This window comes from Mastigoproctus giganteus, chromosome 10 (genome assembly GCF_048544385.1).
Source record: "Mastigoproctus giganteus isolate SK-2022 chromosome 10, ASM4854438v1, whole genome shotgun sequence".
NCBI classification, from domain to species: Eukaryota; Metazoa; Arthropoda; class Arachnida; order Uropygi; family Thelyphonidae; genus Mastigoproctus; species Mastigoproctus giganteus.
Genome location: NC_143584.1, coordinates 115719425 through 115741011, shown reverse-complemented (window position 1 = coordinate 115741011; position 21587 = coordinate 115719425). Strand labels below are relative to the sequence as shown.

Below are 21587 nucleotides of genomic sequence, written 5' to 3'. Positions count from 1 at the left end.
GCATCAGCAAACTGTTATCTTTTTTTTTGGCCCCCTGGCCACAGTGGTATTCCAGGAAATGAATGTGTAGATGATGCTGCAAAGCATCCTTTCAACATAGCCTCAACAAATGATCTAGTCCCATATCGTGATTATAGACACAATATACAGAGAACATGCATGGAACAATGGAGACTTCTGTGGAAAATGCAAACAAATAACAAGCTATTTCAAATAAAACCCACAATTATGACTTCTAGCCTTCGTAAAAATATAAAAGAAGTAACCTTAGCCAGAATCTGAATAGGTCACACTCACCTCACACATATCTATATCTGTTTACAGGGAATGAGCCTCCTCAGTGTGCACACTGCTCGCAACCACTTACAGTAAAACATATACTCCTTGAATGTAGCTTGTTTAACAATGCCCGATGAATGGCTTTTAGTTTCATTTCAGATCTGCAACAATCTCTGTCTCTCAATAGCATCATAGGTAAAGAAGCAAATCTCTCTGAATTCTTTTTTCTATTTAAAACAAATTCAAATGTATGACTGTTTCTGATTGCTGTACAAGCAGTTCTTATATGTAAATTCAATTGATTTGGGAGGTGCATATGGTCTAAGTTGCCCTTGCACAAGAAAACACTACAACAACATTCCAAAAGAAGTACAGATTGTATTGAATACAAGAATTATAACCTATGCAAAAATAGGCTTAGATATGAACATCATATAATAGCAGATTTAGAATTGCACAAGTGAGTGGTCAGAGATCATATGGCATTACTATTCAGTTAGCAAAGGTAATGGATGCAAAGGAGTGTGACCTTGTGATCTCTTGTAGGGGTCATATATATATAAAGATGAAGTTAAAGGATATCCTTTAACATATAGGATTGTATATCTTGTGTAGAGCTGTCAGACTCCTGCTGTAGTTGTTAGGAGTAGGGAATAGGCTGTTAAAACTCAACTCACCCAAACTGGTGAGTTGAGTTTCCCTCATGGGGTCTCTGTTCAAATAATTGGGGCTTTGGGCAAAGTGTATTTTGTCAGTTTGTATTGTTGGTTCTGTGGAGAGCTGCATTCCTAGTGAATATATAGAAAAGGTCTGTACTGTGTTAAGAGGTATGAATGTGATCATTGGTAGGGATTGCCAATGCAAACTCCCCTACATGGGGTAATAATGTTTCTAATGTGAGGAGAGATCAGATGGAAGAAGTTTTAATTGTCAACAGGCTTGTGATTTTGATTAAAATTGGACACTTCGCTTCATTTTCTTCTGTACTTGGAGATTCAAATATTGATTTAACAATGTGTTTGCAATTTGTTGTAAATGTAAGAAGAAGAAGAAGAAGGTGGAAAGTTCAAAGTGATTGGAGTACCAGCAATCAAAGGTGCACAGTTTATAAGATTGATAGAAGAGAAATAGTAAATGATGTGCAACAGCTGAACAGGTTTGCAGTTCAGACTCTGAACTAGCAAAGGTTTGATGAAATTATAAGGGAAGAACTTATAACTTACTGAGGAAAGGTATATTGATTGGAGTGGTACCTGGCAGGTAGCAACTTTAGAACTGTGTTTAGAGGATGCTGCTCATGGCTTCATGTGGCTGTATGAAAAGGAAGCATAAGATTTCTCATCTCTGCTGTGGTGATCTTCATCTTTGACTGTGGGAAGGTCTATCAGTAGGGCAAGAAGGTTGTTCCAGCAGGTTAGACAATATTGATCTGAGAGTGAAGTTAATAGGCTAAGGGAGAGAAAGATTACTTTAAAAAAGAGAATATGTTAATATGATATAAAAAGAGAAGAAAATAATGGCAAAACCTTTTTTTTTTTTTTTTTTAAAGGAAGTGATAAGCCTTGGGGAATCTATTATCAGAATATATTCTATAAGTTGAAAGTTTATAAGGTGATGTATGCTGTAAGAAAGACAGATACTGTAGTACAACTAGATGGAGTGAGACTATCAAAGAGATTCTGGTCTCATTATTTCCTGCTGACAGACAAAATTTGGATGTGTAATATAATGTGTACTCCCCCCACTTCCCAATTCCACGTGATGTATCTTTGTGTTGATACAGACTCTGTAAAGCTGGTCAGTGTGGGTTATGCTGTTCATGTTGTGACTGGCCTCTTAGTCACTGGCAACGATCACCTGGAAAGCAGTCTCCCAGCATCCACCCCAGGGATGTGGACCTGAGCCGCATGACGGACTGACCCAACTTGCCTGAGTGAGACTGGGTCAGCTATGAAATATAGAATTTTTGTTGAAGGGGAGCACTGGGGGAAGAGAGAGAGAGAGAGAGAAAGGAGAGGGGAAAGCGTAAAGATGAGTAAGTGGTGGATGGGAGACAAGGAGATAAAAAAAAAAACGTTGAAAAGAGTGCAAGTTGATAGAAATAGTGAGGGTGAGGACAGAGGAAGAAGAAAGAGATGGATATAAGACAGAGACATCCACCAGGGGAGAAGAAGGAGGATCAATAGATGGTGGGTACAGTGGAACCTGAACACAGCAGGGCGGAATATCCTGCTGGTTAAGGGTAAAGGGGTAAGAAGGCAGGGTAAATGAGTCCGAATAGAGTTAGGTCAGTGGTTTACAGGTTAGGATAAAGGCTGGTTTGAGTGGAGGAAGAACTGGGAGGACATGCAGAATAGAACAGGAATAGGCTAGATTCATAAGATGGGAAAGATCTTGGGTAGTTGTTCTCAAGGGTGAACAATTAAAAAGATGCAGAAAGGATTAGAGAATTACAGATGACTAAAGGTAGTGAAGGGGGGATTCATTATGAAAAGTATTGGTAAAGGGGATTGGTGAAGGGGGAATAAGTCCAGGAAGATCAATTCACCTATGGTCTTGGTGTAGAATGAGTGTTGTTGGGGGAACAGGTTTGGTTATTTGGTTTGGTTTTTTTTTTAGGAGCATTAGCAACTAAGGCCATATTGCTCCGGGAATATGCGGTGGTCATTCCTGACCTTTCCGTATCCTCCGTATTTGGTGGTGACGGACTCGAACCCCGGTCTAATCAAGAAGCGTGTGCTACGCACTGCTGCTCCTTCCCACCTGGCTATGGAGGCGCCAAGGGGGAACAGGAGTGTGAGGATTAGGTTGAGTGGAATAGCAAATGCCAGGGGTAGGGTTAAAGGTGGTTAGGAGAGTAGTGGGCAGCCCATCCTACCACAAGGTACACAAGTCAAAGTTAGAGAAACAGTGTCCTCTAAGGAGGATGGGAGGACAGTGGGTCTAGAACACAGTCGTGGAAATCCCTACTGGAGAGATCCCGTGCAGGCAAGAGCCAGCATGAACATGCAGTCCCACACCACAGTGAATCAACAGGTGTTAGCAATGATCCCACATCGGGCCATTTGACCTGGTATAAGCATCACTTAACAGTTAAAAACAAGTTTGACACAGGCAATGGGAGGGTGGTGATGTTACTATACCCAAAGAAAAAGATTCCCCCCCCCCGTCTGTGTTGACATAGTAGTATTAGTATATAGTGCAAGGAAACCCAAGGCTTATGCTGCACCAGCCAAAAAATTTAAATAAAATAAATAATAATAAGAGAAAAGGAAATAGACAGCCTGTGCATTTACCTCCTCCCATAGGTAGTTATCCAGCTGTCTGTTGAATTTCCCCAAACTGTTAGCCTCTACCATCCATGTAGGTAACTTATTCCAGTAATTTATAACTCGCTACCTAAAATAAAACTTTCTGCAATCCAATCTAAACATTTTTCCCCATAAATTGAATTTATGGCCCCTAGTTCTGGAATCATTCATAAGTGAGAAAATTTCATGCTCATTCATTTTACTATTACCTCTCAGAGCTTTAAGCATCTCAGTTAAGTCGCCTCTAAGGTGCCTAGTTTCCAAGCTGTGCAACCCACATATTTGAAGTCTTTCCTCATGAGGAGGCCCCTTTGCCAATCTCATCAGGCAAGTTACCTGTCTCTGGACCCTTTCGAAAAGCTTAATGGTTTTTTTTTTTTTTTAGGTGCAGTCTCCACACTTGAACAATATTCCAAGTGTGGTCTTCTAACAAGAGCCTTATATAATGGGATTATGACTTCCTTATGCCTACTAGCAAATGTTCGATGATTTATCAAACATTTGCTAGTAGAGATAAATCATTGCACTTCCTTGAAACCTGTCTACAATGCTCGGAGAAATTCATGTTTGACTGTATCATAATTCCCAAGTCCCTTTCTTCCACTACCCACTTTAGTTCAACTCCACCAAGTGTATAAGTTATTTTGGGGTTACTGTTCCCCAGGTGTAATACCGTACACTTTGCTGGATTAAAGCATAGCTGCCATTTTTCTGACCATCCCTGAAGTCTATCTAGGTCACTCTGAAGAAGCTCTGCATGGCAGTGATTATTAACTACTCTACCAAGCTTTACATCATCTGCAGATTTAGATATCACACCCTCTATCCCATCATCAAGTCATTTAAAAAAATTAAAAACAACAGTGGTCCTTGGGGAACCCCACTTCTTACATCAACCCGATCTGAGGAATAACCATTTATCACAACCCTCTGCCTCCTACCCTGAAGCCATCCAGCTATTCACTAAGGATTTTTCCTGTAATTCTAACCTGTTCCAGCTTATAAAGTAACCACTCATGTGGGAATGAGTCAAATTCTTTGGTGAAATCCAAATAAACAATGTCGAAATTATTCCCTAAATCCAGCTCTTGAGTGACCCTGTCAAAATAACTAACCAGATTAGTTAAACAATTTTCCCTTTACAAAACCGTGCTGATTATCCTTGAGAATTCCATTTCTATCTTAATGATCTGAACTCCACCCTCGATCATTGTCTCCATGATTTTTCCTACTACTGAAGTTAGACTGACCAGCTGGTAATTTCCCACTTCACTCTTAGAATGGCCCATATGTATTGGAGGTAAATTGGCACTTTTCCAATCCAACAGAATCACTCCTGAATCCAGTGATGCTCTCATAATTAGCCTCAGTGGTTCAGTGCACTCACTTGCTGCCTCCCTTAAGATTATAAGGTATATGCCATCAATCCCAGGAGCTTACTGACCTTTAGGCTCAAAAGTTTTTCATTAAATAATCACGTGAAATTTCAGTATCATTAATTGCATATTTTTCAATTTCACTCCCATAATTTCTCACTGATATAAACGCCTTTTCTTGTGTAAACATTGATGCAAAGTAACTGTTGAGTTCATCTGCAACATCAGCTGAGTATATAATACTATGCCACATCCATTACATAAGGGTCTGATCTGGTTTGTCATTCTCTTCTTTGCATTTATATATGTGAAAAATTCCATATTCACCCCCCCCTTTGCTCTCTTTGCCAGCGATTTCTCATAATCTGCCTTTGCCAACCTAACCTTTTCTGTGGCAGTATTACAGATCAGTTTGTAGGTGTTATAGGTTTCAGTACTTTGTATTGCACTTTAACTTTTCCAGGCTGTCTTTTTCCATTCAAGTAATCTGACTGCTTCATTATTCATCCAACTTTGAATCCTCCTTATGGAGTATTTTTTTAATGGTAAAAAAGGTAAAGTGCAGCCATTATCAACCCACTGCAGGATGGAAGCCTCCTCAACAATTCATGCTGAGGGAAATGGACCATAATCTGCCACGCTGGTCCAGTGCAGGTTGGCAGATCGACCATATTCAGCAACCCCAGTCTACTCAAAGAGCGTGTGCTACTGGACTCCCACTCCTGACCACTCGGCTACGGAGGCCGTCTTTTAATGGTATATATGCATTTAAGCTTTGGTGATTAATGTTTTAAAGGTATACCATAATTAAATTATATATTAAAAAATAAGTAAAATTTGGATAACTCAGTTCAGAAAGAAATAATAATAGTAGTGTCAAATGATGGAAGAAAGCAAGCTTATATAGCATCAGCCAAAAAAAAAAATACAAACTTCACCCATCCATACCCACCAAGAAATTGTAGTTCTTCCTTGAACTTATTCAAACCATCCACTTCATACAACAACAGATGGAAGCCTGGATCCAACAGTCAACTACCCACTCTGAAGGAAAACTTCCAAACATCCTGTAGCATTAGTACAGGCATATGATGCAAGAAAGCAAGTTTATACAGTGTCAGCCGAACAAAAAAAAAATCCCATTTCATTCATTCCAAACGTTTGTCCTTGATCACATAGAAGTTTGTTCCACCAATCAACCATTTGCCGGCTAAAGACAAATTTCTGCACATCTATTCTATAGCAGTCTTTCCTCAATTTGAATTTATTGAGGCCCCCTTCAAGTGCATAATCTGAGCAAGAGGAAGAATCCCATAGCATTGAGGTTGCTCAAACACCTCAATCCGATCACATCGAAGGTGCTTAGCTACAGATGCTACCATTTGCAGAACTTAAGCCTTTCTTTGCAAGAGTACCCCTTTGTTCCCCTCACCAATCTCGTTGCTCTTCTCTGTACCCATTCCAGCAGCTCTACATCCTTCCTAAAATCAGGTCTCCAGACCTGTATGCAGTACTCAACGTGTGGCCTGACCATCACCTTATATGAAGGGATAAACACTTCCTTATCCTTGCTAGCAAAGTTCCTGTATCATTGACAAGACCCCCATGAATTGCTCTTGCAGCCAGTCTGCACTGCAATGAAAACTTCATGTCTGATGGCACAGTTACCCCAGTTCTTTTTAGTTCTCCTAATACAAGTGTAGTACTAATCCTAATCGTTCTCCTAATCTGAGTGTAGTACTGTACAGTTTGTACGTTACTCCCAGGTTACTGCTACCCATATGCAATACTTTGCATTTGTTAATGTTAAACTTTAGTTGCCACTTCTCAGCCCATCTACCCAACTTTTTCAGATCCTGTTGCAGCAGTGTACCATCATTACTGTCATTAACAACACTGCCAACCTTTGTATCATCTGCAAACTTGGACGTTAAGCTTGTTATACATTCATTAATATGGTCCCAACACCGAACTCTTGGGGGAATCTGCTCATAACGTTAATTCATGACGAGCAGTGTCTATTGATTACCACTTGGCCATTCCTTTATCAACAGCAGCAATTTTCCCTTAATGCCATCATCATCATCCTCAGCCATTTTCAATCCACTGCAGGATGAAGGCCTCTCCAGCAACTTTCCAGTTCCTTCTGTTTTGAGCACTGGCCATCCATTTACTACCCACAAACTCATGAATTTCATCTATCCCTCTCCTCCTTTGTCTTCCAGGTTTTCTTCTAGCTTCTCTTGGGTACCATTCTGTTATTTTCTTAGTCCATCTGTCATCATGTCTTTGAGCTATGTGTCCTGCCCAAGACCATTTTAGTTCTTTAGTTTTGATAAGAATGTCCTTTACTTGAGTTTGCTGCCTAATCCATGTGTTTCTCTTCTTATCTAACAGTCTGATTCCCAATATAATTTGTTCCATTCTTCGCTGTGAGTGCCCACGTTTCACTTCCATAAGTCATGGTGGGGAGTATACATTGGTTCATTATTTTATGTTTCAGACAAACTGGGACATTGCTCTTCAGTATGTGTCTATATTTCCTGAATGCTATCCATCCAAAATTTATTCTTCTCTTGACTTCCAGCCATTTATCATTATTACAGCTAATAACTTGTCCCAGATAAGTATATGATTCCACCTTTTCAATTACTGCTCCTTCAATCATTATTTCCCTTTCTGTGTCATACTTGTTCATCATTACTTTTGTTTTAGCCATATTCATCTTTAGTCCAAAATCCTTACTAACTGTGCATAACTGATTAAGATTTTTCTCTAATTCTTTGGGATCGTGGCTTATGACTACAATGTCATCTGCAAATCGTAAATGGTTTAGGTATTCTCTGTTCACATTGACTCCTTTCTGCGACCAGTCTAATCTTCTGAAAGCTTCCTCAAGGGCAGCAGCAAACAGCTTCGGAGATATTGTGTCTCCTTGTCGATTCAATTTTAAATTTGCTACTGTCTTTGTCTAGTCTAATAAAGGAGGAAGCACTCTCATATATTTTCTTCAAAATCATAATATATGGGGTATCTATGCCTTGTCTTTCCAGTGCCCGAAACATTGCCTTATGCTGTACGGAGTCAAATGCCTTTTCATAATCCACAAATTCCAGGCATAATGGCATTTTATATTCATTTGCTTTCTCCATTAGCTGTGATATTACGTGAAGGTGATCCATAGTTGAGAAGGGCGCCTCCGTAGCCAGGTGGGAAGGAGCAGCGGTGCGTAGCACACGCTTCTTGATTAGACCGGGGTTCGAGCCCGTCACCACCAAATACGGAAGATGCGGAAAGGTCAGGAAATGACCACCGCATCTCCCGGAGCAATATGGCCTTAGTTGCTAATGCTCCTAAAAAAAAAAAAACCAAATAACAAATAACAAAATAGTTGAGAATCCTGTCCTAAAGCCAGCTTGCTCTTTCGGTTGATTCTCATCAAGTATTCTTTCTTATCTGTTAGTAATGACCCTTGTGAACAACTTGTAGATGTGGGATAACAAGCTAATTGGACTATAATTTCCAATTTCTGATTTATTTCTTATACAGCAAAACTATGATTGCATTATTCCACTGCTTAAGCGTCACACCTTTTCTAATGCACTTTGTGAATAGCCTTGCCAGTTTTTGTGTTATGTCTCTTCCTCCCAATTTTAACAACTCTACAGTAATTCCATCTTCCCCCGGGGCTTTCTGATTCTTCATTTTCTTCAATGCATGTTCTACCTCATCAGGAAGAATATCGGGTATGTCGTATGTGTTGCTACTTTGCAATCCATCTTCCCCACTGCTGGTATCATTCCCTCGCTCCTTGTATAATTCTCTATAGTAGTCTTCTGCTATTTGAATTATGCCTTCTCTGCTGTTTATAAGTACACCATCGCTATTCTTCAGTTTCAGTATCATTTGTCTTTCTGTATTACTGCTCATGGCTGCTGATTTAAATCCTTTGTTTTCCCTTAATGCTTGTTCTACTTTTCTTGTGTCAAATCTTCTTATGTCCTCTCTCAGTCTCTTTCTAATGGCCTTGCATAACTCAGTATACTCAATTTTCTCCCTGTCAGTGTTTTTCTTGATTTTCATTTGTCGTTATTGTTATTTGTTATTTGGTTTTTTTTTTAGGAGCATTAGCAACTAAGGCCATATTGCTCCGGGAATATGCGGTGGTCATTCTTGACCTTTCCGTATCCTCCGTATTTGGTGGTGACGGACTCGAACCCCGGTCTAATCAAGAAGCGTGTGCTACGCACTGCTGCTCCTTCCCACCTGGCTATGGAGGCGCCTTCATTTGTCGTCTTCGGTTCATCATGACAAGTGTTTCTTGACTAATTTTTTCTTCTTTGGATTTCTTTTTCCCTATAGGTTTCTTGGGCTTTATCACTTACAGAAACTTGTAGTATTCCTCGTCGATATCTTGGTCCTGAACAGTCTGGAGAAGCTCAAACTTGTTCTTAAGTTCCAGTACATACTGCTTTATCTCCTCTTATGTTATCTCAAAGACCTTCGTATTATTTACTCGAGTCAGTTTTTTCCTTTCCTACATCTATATCAAGTGTACATCTTACCATACTGTGATCACTTCCAACATTTTCCTTATTCAGGACGGTAACATCATTCACAATATATCTTCTGTTAGTGAGGATGAAGTCGATTTCATTAGTAGTTAATACATTTAGACTCTTCCATGTCCACTTTCTGTTCACCCTTTTCTTGAAAAAAGTGTTCATTACTGACAGTCCTTGAGATTCTGGAAATTCCACAAGTCTTTCACCTCTTTCATTTCTTTCACCAATTCCAAAATTTCCTATAATTCCCCTACTGCGCTGGTTTGTCTTTTTCCAACCTTGGCATTGAAGTCCCCCATAATAATAGTGTAGTGGGTTTTCTGCTCATCTAGAAGACTCTCAATTTCGGTGTACATTTCTTCAACCTCTTCATCATCATGGTTCGATGTTGGTGCATAAATCATTATAATCTTTAGCTTGTACCTCTTAGAAATCTTGAGTATTAGTCTTGACACCCTTGGTGATGTACTTTTGAATTCCAAAATGTTGTTTTTAAAATCTTTATGGACCAGAAACCCAACTCCACCTTCACTCCTTTCACTGTTTCCATTGGTGTACAGCAGATTTCCACTTGATAAACTTATAAGTGATTCATTTCTTCTTCTTATTTCAGCCAAACCGATGATATTCCAATTCACATTTTCTAATTCCTTTTCCAGCTCTAATATCCCTTAATGTCATACTGTTCCAATTTGTACAACAGTATTCTGTGTGCAACAGTATCAAAAACTTTCCTGAAATCCAAGTATATGATATCCAAATTATTTTTTGCATCCAGTTCCTTTGTAGCTACATCATATTAGCCAATAATATTGATTAGCCAAGGTTTTCCCTTAACAAACTTTCCATGCTCTGTGTGAACTATAACTGCAGTCTTGTCTATATGATCCTGTATAGCTTCTTTAATCAGTGACTCCATTACTTTCCCTGGAACAGAAGTTAAACTAACAGGTCTGTAATTACTTGTGTTACCCTTTGATCCCTCTTTGTGAATTGGAGATACAATTGCACTTCTCCAGTCCTTGGAGACTTCCCATGAATACAAGGATGCTCTCTTATTATTGCTAAGGGTTTGCTTACTTACTTTGCTGCCTTTCTTAATATAACTGGATAGATGCCTTCCACACGAGGTGCCTTTCTTGTGTTTAATTTCAACAATTTCTCCTCCACTTTCCTCTCAGTTATTAGAAAGTCATTGAACTCCCTGTTAGAGACTGATAAGCTTCTGGTCCCCACTTCCTAGAGAATTCCTCATATGTGAAGGTGGATGAAAAATACTCATTTCAGTTTGTCAGCTACCTGAGCATGATCATCAACAGTCGAACCATCGATATCGATTGGACTAATCTGATTCATCCCCTTGCTTCTAGAATTTAAATAAGTAAAGAAGTCTTTCCTGTTTTTCCTTGCATCCTTTTGCCAAGGATTTCTTGTAGTCTGGCTTCACCTGTCTAAACTCCTTTGTGACTCAATTACAGACTAGTTTATATCTACCATAAGCTTCTGTTTCCCCTGATAATTTGTACGCATGCCATGCATTTTTCTTCTCTGACACAAGTCTCGTTAGTTCATCTAGGCCTAAACCTTGAACAGTATTTCTTAAAGTCTATTAACTTCCAGGATTAATTCCCTGAATACTTCCCATTTAGAATTTGCTGGTCGTAACATCATCAGTTGGTCCACTGCATAGAACCTAAAACTGTCTGAGACCACCATAGTCACCTTTATGAAAGTGAAAACCTTACCCTTTATCCCTGGTGGTAGGTTCATCTTTAAGTAAATCCCACAACAGTACACTGATCACTGCCGCCTAGTGGTTCTTTTATCTGCAGTTTCTTAATGCATGAATAATCACTGCTGATAATCAGATCAAGAGTATTACTCCCTCCTTTTGCCTGTCATACATGCCGCTGTTGAAAACAATCCAGTAACTTCACCAAATCTTGCTAGTATGCAACCCAGAAGTTTCAGTCAGTATCTGGGAAGTTTAAATTCCCCATTATAAGACATCTTGCTCTCATTTTTGCTTTCCCAGTGGTTATGTCACACCAGGCTGACTCTACGTTGCATTGGCCACCCATGTCAACTGGATGCACTGCCTCAGGTTTTATGTGATTCCTAACTAACAGCATAACCCCTCCTCCCTTCGTATCTTGTCTGTCCTCTGTGTACACATTTATCCTCCAAATTCAAATTCTGCATTCCTTATATCTGTGTGACACCATGTCTCTGATATCCCAACAGTATGCACTTTTGATGTCTTGACCAGCACTTTAAATTCATAAAATTTATTTACTATACTCCTGGCACTGGTGTACATGCAAGTATACATGCACCTGTTCTTACTCTTAGTTGCCCTAATACAGCCCATGTATTTACTTGTTCCATGATGTCTACCAGCACCTTGCTTTCCAGGCTTCTTCTTATTCCAGTAAAAGCAGTGCAAGAATCTCTTTCACCTCTGCCTGCAGCTACTGTTAATCTATTAATCTGTGTATCCCTCCCAAGCTAGCAGTTTTCGACTCACCTAATGCTGCCTCGAAAGCATCAGCAAATATTTTTGCACGCTTTCTATTTAAGTGTATTCTATCCCTGTTGAAGCAATCTATCCTGTTAACAATTTAAAGATTTTAAAAAAAAAATGAGCATTTCAGTACCAGATTTATGCATTATGTTTTTTTAATATCAAACACCAATTTCTTTCTGTTTTTTATATTTCTTAGACTGTAGGTCATTGTTACTATGTATTTGCAACATATAAAGTCATTCGTTTTCAAAGACATGCAGTTTATTAAGTTGGCAGTATAGTATTTTGTAGTACAGTAGTATTGTATTTAGTTCAAAAGTGATTCAATTGCTGAAATCATATCACACACCATTATTTCTTAATGTGTGATATACCTCATATTATGAAATATTGGATAATTGCAACACCCATATTGGAAGCCAGATTTGAACCTGCGACCTTTGTTTCTTAGGTAAACATCCCCGGACGAATCTGGCAGCATGGGTTTACATTTTGGCTTAATGCTGGTGGCCATTACTGTGTGGAAATTATGTAATAAATATTACATAAATATGTATTATATAATAAAAATATATTCAAATGTGATTTCTATAACATTTTTATATTATTTAGTTAGCAATAAGCATACTTATTTTATTAAGCAACCAAAAGCTATCCCCAAATTCTCATAGGTAAAATTGAAATTTTACTGATGCCAGCTCATCCAAGCTTGCTGGATGTTGAACACACATAACATGAATTACTCCTGAATACTTAGGCTGCATGCATTAACTTTCAAAATCCAGAGTTTTTTAAACTTAGCATGTGTTATGTTGCAAGAATGCCAAATTTATGAGGTTCTACTGTAATATCTTTCCCCTCACCTCCCCAGAAGTTGTGATAATGCATAGCAGCCTTGGCTTAAACACTAAATATTCAAATTAACCATAAGATAAAAATAATAACTATTCAGTACATAATTTCTTTTATCCTCATTTTGTGGGTAAAAGTAAATATTTTAGATTAATGCTTTGGATACCTGCTATGATGTTGTATATATACCCCTCCCACCAGAGAGGGTTGCGCCTTTAGTATAAATCCATTTAGTGAAATCCATGCAGAGTAGCATTTTTTTTAATGAACAATATTATTTTATCATTGTTTTCAGATTGTGGCTAGCTATTCAGTTTAACATGACCTGCCTAATCTGAAAAAGTATTTCTAGATCTGATTAGGTGAGAGAGTTTAACTAAATTTAATCAATGAGAATTGAGACTTCAAGAACATTTACTTAAATGTGAGGATTATTAATCAGTTAAGAAACTCTTGATTATTTCTTAAAATTTAATACAAATAAGCAGATTCATCTTCACGCTGCTATCACTTACTGCTTATCTTTCAGAACTTTTCATGGTAATCATGGGTAGTCTGTATTGATTCACTCTGATACCACAATCTCCAACTGCACTGAAACCAGTGACATGTACTGTTCTAGTAATGCAGTGCTATTGTAATAGTATTTGCATTATGTGTGCTGTAGGGGACATGCAAAAAATGAAATGTAGTATTGTGGATGTGGAGTGAATAAATATTTTATTAAAGAGGTTCCCTGCTCACTCAAAGAAAACTGGTCAAAAAATACTCTGAATTAGACCCTAACACAGTACAAACTATATTTTTGAATATCTGCTAATTTTTTATGTTGGAGATATATATAAAATAATACAAACACCCTGTGATATTGGTTTAAATTCTAGTTTGATACATTTATCACTACATCATTACGAGGGGGTATCAAAAATTTCGCACCCTTACCTAGAAATAATAGCCCTAGAAAGGTGAAACTTCACAGGAACTTTAATCCTTTTCTGTGTACTTTCTTATATAGTATAGTAACACATTTGTTTTTTCCCATCTATGGATCTCTTGTTTAATGCCTTGATCATAGAATAGAAGTTCACAGTTTTTGCCTGAAACCACAATTCCAGTTCATTGATGACTTCCTGAGATGAATCAAAGCGGCTTCCACGTAGTGGTTTCTTCATTTCTCGAAACAAGAAGTCTGATGATGCTAGGTCAGGAGAATAGAGTGGGTGCTGCAGTAGTTCGAAGCTGCACCGGCAACAAAGTTGGTGGTGGCAATGGCCACTGGTTAACATTCCACGTCTTTTCACCTTCAAAGTATCGCATAACTTTTTCAAAGGATTTCTGCTGTATTCTCCTGTAAGTGTAGAACCACGAGGTAGGTAATCTGTCAGGATAACCCCTTTTTGTATTCCAGAACATGAACAACATCACCTTCTTCGCAGATGGAATGGTCTTTGCCTTTTTTTGGGAGGTGGGGAGGAGGTTTGCTTTCATTGCTTTGACATGTCTTTAGTCTCCAGATCATACTGGTACACCCAGCATTCGTCATTTGTCATCAGCCGATCAAAACAATTTTCAACATCTGCATTACACAAATCCAACAGTTGGCAAGAACATTGCATTCAACATTGCTTCTGCAAAGGCCTCAGCAATCTTGGAACTCATTGTGCAGAGACCTTAGACATGTGTTGATGGTCATGTAAAATGTTGTGGGCAGACCCATAACTAATTCCCACTGCATTTGGGTTGCGATGAAATGAATTGTCACTCAGCACCAGCTGCTTGACCTTTGCAACCGTCTCACTCTCTGTGGATGTTGATGGCCTTCCTTCTCTTGGCTCGTCAAAGACATTTGTATAAGCGCATTGGAACTCCCGTTTCCACTTTTTTTACAGTGTCATAGGATGGACAATTCTGCCCATATGCAGCTTTCATTTCTTTGTCAGTTTCCTGAGCTTTCTTGCCCTGCAATTGCAGGAACGTGATCACTGCTCGATACTCCACTCTGTCAACCATAGCATCCTTCCTCAGATTCCTGACTCCACCTCTGGTGTATGATCACCTACAGGAATGAAATTTCACATGTTATTTATTGAGTGTGTAGACAACTTATATTAAAAACTGCATCTTCCTACTGATGTTTTATCTAGGTCAGTGTATGAACTTTTTGATCCCCCTCGTAACTTTGCAAAAGAAAAGAAATTGGAAGAATTATTATTTATTTATTTATTTATGTATTTTTTAGACTTTGTCTAATAAAGGTAAACTTTGGGATTAAAGAAACCTGTTATTGGTATTTTTTCTCCTTAGATGCTAATAGAGATTTTATTTTAAAAAATCACCATATTTCTTTCACTTAGTTTTTTAAAGCAGGTATGTCCAACATATGGCCTGTGGACCAGAATCTGATCTGCCACCCTTTCATAACTTGCCATAAAATAACATTTGCAAATAAAGTGCAACTTCTTTAATAAATTATGTCCTAGTTAAAGAAAACTAGTTTTTAGTTATGTGTAAATATATAAAATCATCAAATGAAGCAATGCAAAATCTAAATATATATATCTAATTGATCTGCTGCATGTTTCAGTAATATGCTCAAATTTAATGCTGAGATTGATTCAACCAGAGCAAAGATATGGTATGAAACCTCACATAAAGTTCTTGCATTCATCAAATTTTAGATAAGTGAAGGTAATCGGGCTGTGTTTTTACCTTTCACAATTTATTTAATATATATTTTGCTTATATATTTAGTTTGTTGTATACATAGTGCATTATTATCATTTATATTCTTTATTACATGTGTGTGTTATTTAATAGCTGTTATTCAAGTCTTAATTTATATATTAAAAAAAAAAACCTTGCTTATAAAATAATGAGTCTGGCTTTGATAATAAACAGTGTAACCCATCAGTCAAAAGGTTGGACACTCCTGTTTTAAAATCTTTTAACAAAAATACTCTGTTACAGAATTAATATTTAAAATTAATTGATACCTTTGACATAGTAATAACTCCAGAGAAGAAAAAGATTCCAAAAGTTCGAGGTCCCATAGAACTGGCCAAGTGTGAATTTTGTGGAAAACTTGGACCAAAGTCAAAATTCAAGCGTTCAAAGCGTTTCTGTTCAACATCTTGTGTTAAGCGTTACAGTGTTGGCTGTTCCAAACGCTTAGGACTGTTCCCAGAAGCAAATTCACAGGTTTCCCCAGCAGGTATTCAGTGCAAAACTAAATATTTTAAATTATTAATTCAGTAAAATTTATATAATTTTGCATGCCTATGCCATATGTGATAAGCAATAACAAACAAGCACCTTTAGTAATTTTTCATCAGAGATGTGTATAAAAGAGTCATTATTTTTCAAAATAGATTTCTATTTCAACATAATCCTCATTGAGTGAAATACTTAACCCAGCGTACTATCTTTTTTTTTTTTATATCTCGTTAGGTCCAGGGGGAGGGGGGTTTCATAAATTATGTAATGTGATATTTTAGCTTTTTTGAATACCTCTCATAATACTCTATAACAGCTTTAATCCCTTTCCTATTCCCCCATAATGAAATACTCCAGTTCGAGTCATTATTTTATTATTCTTTATTAAAAAAACTGTTGCATAACATTTTTGTGACTATTAAGAGTAGCCCCCGACTCTTAATACATTATTTTCCCCCACTACTATTTTTCTTGCATTATGTAATATTAATGGTCCTCTATTTGAAGTAATGCTATGCATATCCAGGAAGAAATGACATCTTTTTATTTTTGATTTGGGATTGAGAAAGGATTAAGTTTTAAATGGAAAAATCTGGGCTGTAAGAAAGGCATAAAAATGTAGCTTTTTAAGTTCGGCAACTGTTTCCTTCTATAACTATGTGCATTCAAGCATTATCATGTTCAAAAAAGTATTTTTAAAAATTTAAAAGACATTGCCATCACAGTTGCTTTCCAGTAGCTTCTGAGGTCTGTATCGGTTTTAAAATGTGATAAGGTGGAGAAGGAGAAAGAGATCACTAGGAATGTTGTTACTTTTATTAATAAAATAAATTTATTTTATTTTTAAGTTATAATAATGGACCTATATTTCATCCACCCAGGTAATTATTTGGGACCCACCCCCTTTCCCTTTGCTGTTACTTACCTGTGCCACTATTAGTATATGAATAAGAATCATGATTTTCCCAACTTTCAAAATAACCTTCCATCTGTTATGTATGTATAGCCTGAATGTACTATGTGTTCTCCTATCGTTAAGAGGGGTAAATGTATAAATGATTTTGCTTACATTAATGAATACAATTAATTATTCACTAGGATTTTTTTACAATTAAAGAACTGGAATAAAATGAGTTTAGTAATGTTAAATGCACATTTTCAATTAAGATCCCCTTATCCAGCAAGCTTGGGATGTTTTGTCAGTTTTAGGATCAATTTCTAGAAATGAGAATAAGCAATTCATAAGCATGGGCTTAGCACAAATACATTTATAATTTTTACTATACTTGCATTGTGGTTTACACTGGAATTTAAACAGAAAATATGCATAATTAAAAAATACAAGAAAAAAACTTATCTTTTGTTTACACATGGTTATTCAGCAGTGGGTAAGTTCAGAGTATGATGCCAGTCAATTCAGCACCTAACTTTTGTACTATATGCAAAAAAGTCTGCAATCAAGAAAAGCAAGCAGTGACAAAAATTTTATAAAGTAGGTAGACTTTTGGAAAGTGTAAAGCAAGCATTTTTAAAAGGGCACCTTAATAATATCATTTGCTGGCAAGCATTTCACAAGTTGTATGCTGCTTTCATTAATAGCACAAAAGCAAAAAAGATTATGCTACTATTCTTAACAAGGTGTATCATCATTCATTTTAAACAGCACTTAATGCTATCTTTTAAATAGAAAAAACATAAGCTATAAAAAGATAATGTTGAATGACTACTTATCAATGAACTGGACATTCCAAATTTCATAGTTAAAAACACAAAACAGTTGGCTTGTAAAACACGAAAAGAAAATGTAAGTATCTGTGAGAAGTTTAGTGGTAAGTTCAGAACAGTTAATCTAAGAAAGAGAATTTCTTTCAGTTACGTGCAAACCAGGTGTTCTTTGTTCATGTGTTTGCTGGTCTGGAAGTGCATGCCACTTTCAAGGTCATTTTATTCAGTCACCTTCAAGGCGTTTTATTTTGTGATTACTAAACTCTAAACACCTGATTAAAATCTCTTATAAGGTGTCTAGTTTACATGCTCTCAGCTTACATATTTTGAAGTCTTTCCTCATGTGAATTCCCTTTACTGATCTCGCTAGCTGTGTTGCGACCCTTTCAGAATATCTTTTTTTAAGTATGGTCTCCATCAGAGGCAGACGGGCCATAAGCCTTACTGGGGGCCACATGCCAATGGAAGCCAGTGTGATTTTGGCCATAAATGCTAGTATGAGGCCGCTACAAGTTTTTGCTGGCAAGAATTTTTGACCCACTCCGCCTCTGGTCACTGTGCCCAACACAGTATTCGAAGTTTGATCTCCCAATTTCCTTATGGTATTATGACCTTGCTACCTCTACAGGCAAATGTTGAATAAATCATCAGTAGGACACCTTGGGGGCCTCCCTTTTCACCTGTCTACACTGCTTGGAGAATTTCCTGTTTGACTGTATTGTAACTCCCATTTCCCTTTCTTCCTCTACTGTTTTTAGTTCAAGCCAACCAAGTGTATAAGTTACTTTGGGGTTACTATTCCCCGAGTGTAAAACCTTTCATTTTGATGCAGTAAAACTTCTGCCACTTTACTGTACATCTGAAGTCTATCTAAGTCATCCCAAAGAAGCTGTGCCTAGCACAAATCATTAACTACTTTACCAGTTTTGATATCTGCAAATTTTGACATTAAACCCTCTACCCCCTTAATCAATGTAATTTAAGAAAATCAAAAACAAGAGCGGTCTTAGTAGTGATCCCTGGAAAACTTCACTTCTTACATTATCCTAATCTGAAGAATAACCACAATTCACATTTTTCTGCCTCCTACTAACAGCCAACTTGTAATCCATCTAAGGATTTTCTCTGTGATACCAACATGCTCCAGCTTATACAGTAACCTCTCATATGGGACTAAGTCAAATGCTTTGCCGAAATCTAAGTAAACAATGTCAAGATTGTTTCCTGTTAATGAGTGATTCTGTCAAAATAGCTAACCAGATTGGTTAAACATGATTTTCCATTTACAAAACCATACTGTTTCTTTCAGAATTGCTTTTCTGTCTAAATGATCCTGTAATGCACTCCGTCACTGCCTCCATGATTTTCCCTACCACTGAAGTCAGACTGACTGGTCAGTAAATAAATAAATATTCATTTATTGCATATTACAGTAAGCCCTTCACAGTACATGGCTAGGGGCAGGTAATTTAGTACAGAAGAAATAAAACAATAAATAATGAATATGAATTATATTACATTAGGCATTAAGTTGCTAATTACTTTGTTGAAGGCAGGCTGTTGTTTGTCTTTCTTTTCATCTGATTGGAAATCTTACTCTGTAGTTCCCCACTTCACTCTTATAGCTACCTTTTTTGTAATGGTGATATGTTTGAACTTCTCCAATCCAACGGAATAACTCCTGAGTCTAGTGACAACCTTATAATTTACTTCATTGGTTAAATGCACTCTCTTGCTGCCTCCCATAAAATTGCTGTGTATATACCACCACCTTCAGAAGCCTTATTCACTTTTAGGCTTGAAAGTTTTTCTAATAAATAATCTAAAATTTTAGTATCACTAATTTCACGCTTTTCAGCTTCACTCACATAGTTACTCCTCACCAAAACAGACGATGAAACAGAAAATGCTAATGCAGCTAAGAGACTTCAATTGAAGCACCAACAGGACCTATCCCAAGATTTCTAATTATTCATTCCAACACAGAGAAACCTATTGGGAAAATGTTGCCCTTTTTTATAGAGAAGGGTTTAGAGGGGTTAACAGGTTCCCCTAAATCAGTTAAGAGGCTTCATTCTGGAGACCTCCTAATTGAAACTAAAAAAGACCGGCACTCTGAGCAGCTACTCCGAGCTACATCCATTGGAGGAATGCCAGTTACTGTGACACCTCACAGAACACTCACTTCATCTAGAGAGGTCATTTCGGAGTGGGACCTTCTTGAAGTTACTGACGAGGAAATCTGCTCCGAATTAAAACCACAGGGAATGATTGTGCTTAAAAGAATATCTGCACGTAGAGATGGGAAAATTGTTCTCAATAGAAACATCATCGTGATATTCAATTCACCGACATCTCCTAATGAGAAAAAAAGCAGGCTATGTTAACTGTCCCATGCATCCATACTTACCAAATCCCTTATGGTGTGCCAAGTGCCAGAAATATGGACACTCACAATTAGCCTGCTGTGGAGCCCTTGCACGCTCTCGATGTGCTGCAAAGGATCACAAAACAGCATCATGTTCAGCTACAAAACCCACCTGTATTAACTGCCAAGGTGAACACCCAGCCTACTCACAAGCATGCCAGAGGTGGAAAGAAGAAAAGCAAATTCAAAGACTTAAAGCAGAGCTGAACATGTCATATCAGGAGACAAGAAAAGCAGTGAAACCTATACATATAAAAAAACTTACATATGCACGGAAGGTAGCAGGAATCTCTCTCGGAACACAAACTGAAATGACCATCCCTCCAAACGAGTCATTCACTCCCATCACACGTTACCTCTTAAGCTCACAAAAACCTGCATATAAATATCAATCAACCGCCACTCCCATATCGTACCTCCAAATGTTCTATCAGTAACAAAAACACATGCCAGAGAAAAGAATAAAAGCCTTGTAACTCTTTGTGGAGGAAGAAATGGACACAGAACAGTGACCATACTTCCCCAAAAGAGATAAATCCAAGACTGACAAAAGTAAGCCCTCAACGCCATGGAAGCCGCCTGATGGACCCACAAAGCCAAAATAATGGCTAAATTCCTACAGTGAAATTGCCATGGATTCCAGCGAAATACTGACAACATCAAGGCCCTCCTGCAAAAGCATGAGCCAGTTTGTTTCTGCTAGCAGGAACCTATTAAATGAAAACCTCTCATTTAATAATACTATGATCATACATAAGGACAGAATTGGGAATGGAACTGCCCACGGGGGAGTTGCAATCCTTGTTGGCAACCAGACCCCATTCTAAACTGTGCTGCTCTCCACTAACTTAGAAGCGGTAGCAATTCGCCTTATGGTTAGGTTTTTATTGACATCTATTCGATTTATTTGCCACCTGGGGCTGACATCTCCCAGAGAGCACTTCATGATCTGATTGTGCAGCTGTCTTCCCCTGTCCTAATTCTCAGAGATTTCAGTGGACTTTTGGGGTAGTGCTAACGTCAGTGGAAGAGGATGAGTTCTAGAGCATATGTTCACAGACAATGACTGTAGCGGTTGTAGTTTATATTGTATGTTTTTAAGGTGAGTTTATTGTTATGAAAATACAGTAATATAAATACCATGTAATAGGGAAGGTCAGCATTTTTACATTCAGTCCACTCAACCACACACATACACAGTATGTGTGAGGGTAGGTGTATAAGGAATGTACTGCGATCGTGAAAATCTTCGAATTCGAGTTTTTTACGTATTAATTTTTACTAATTAATACGTAAAAATATGTGGGCAGA

At 37.7% G+C, this 21587-nt stretch overlaps 1 protein-coding gene across 8 annotated transcripts in view; it reads left to right on the top strand.

The window, feature by feature from the left end:
- Positions 1–21587, top strand: part of LOC150079243 (uncharacterized) — a 575463-nt gene that overhangs the window by 489808 nt on the left and 64068 nt on the right. For 6 of the 8 annotated variants that reach the window (XM_090383519.1, XM_090383513.1, XM_090383515.1 and 3 more), the window contains one exon: positions 15915–16121. The exons of the other annotated variants lie outside the window; for them this stretch is intronic. In XM_090383519.1, the coding sequence (XP_090239645.1) occupies positions 15915–16121 (207 nt within the window). The remainder of the gene's footprint in view (positions 1–15914; positions 16122–21587) is intronic. 8 annotated transcript variants of the gene reach the window in all.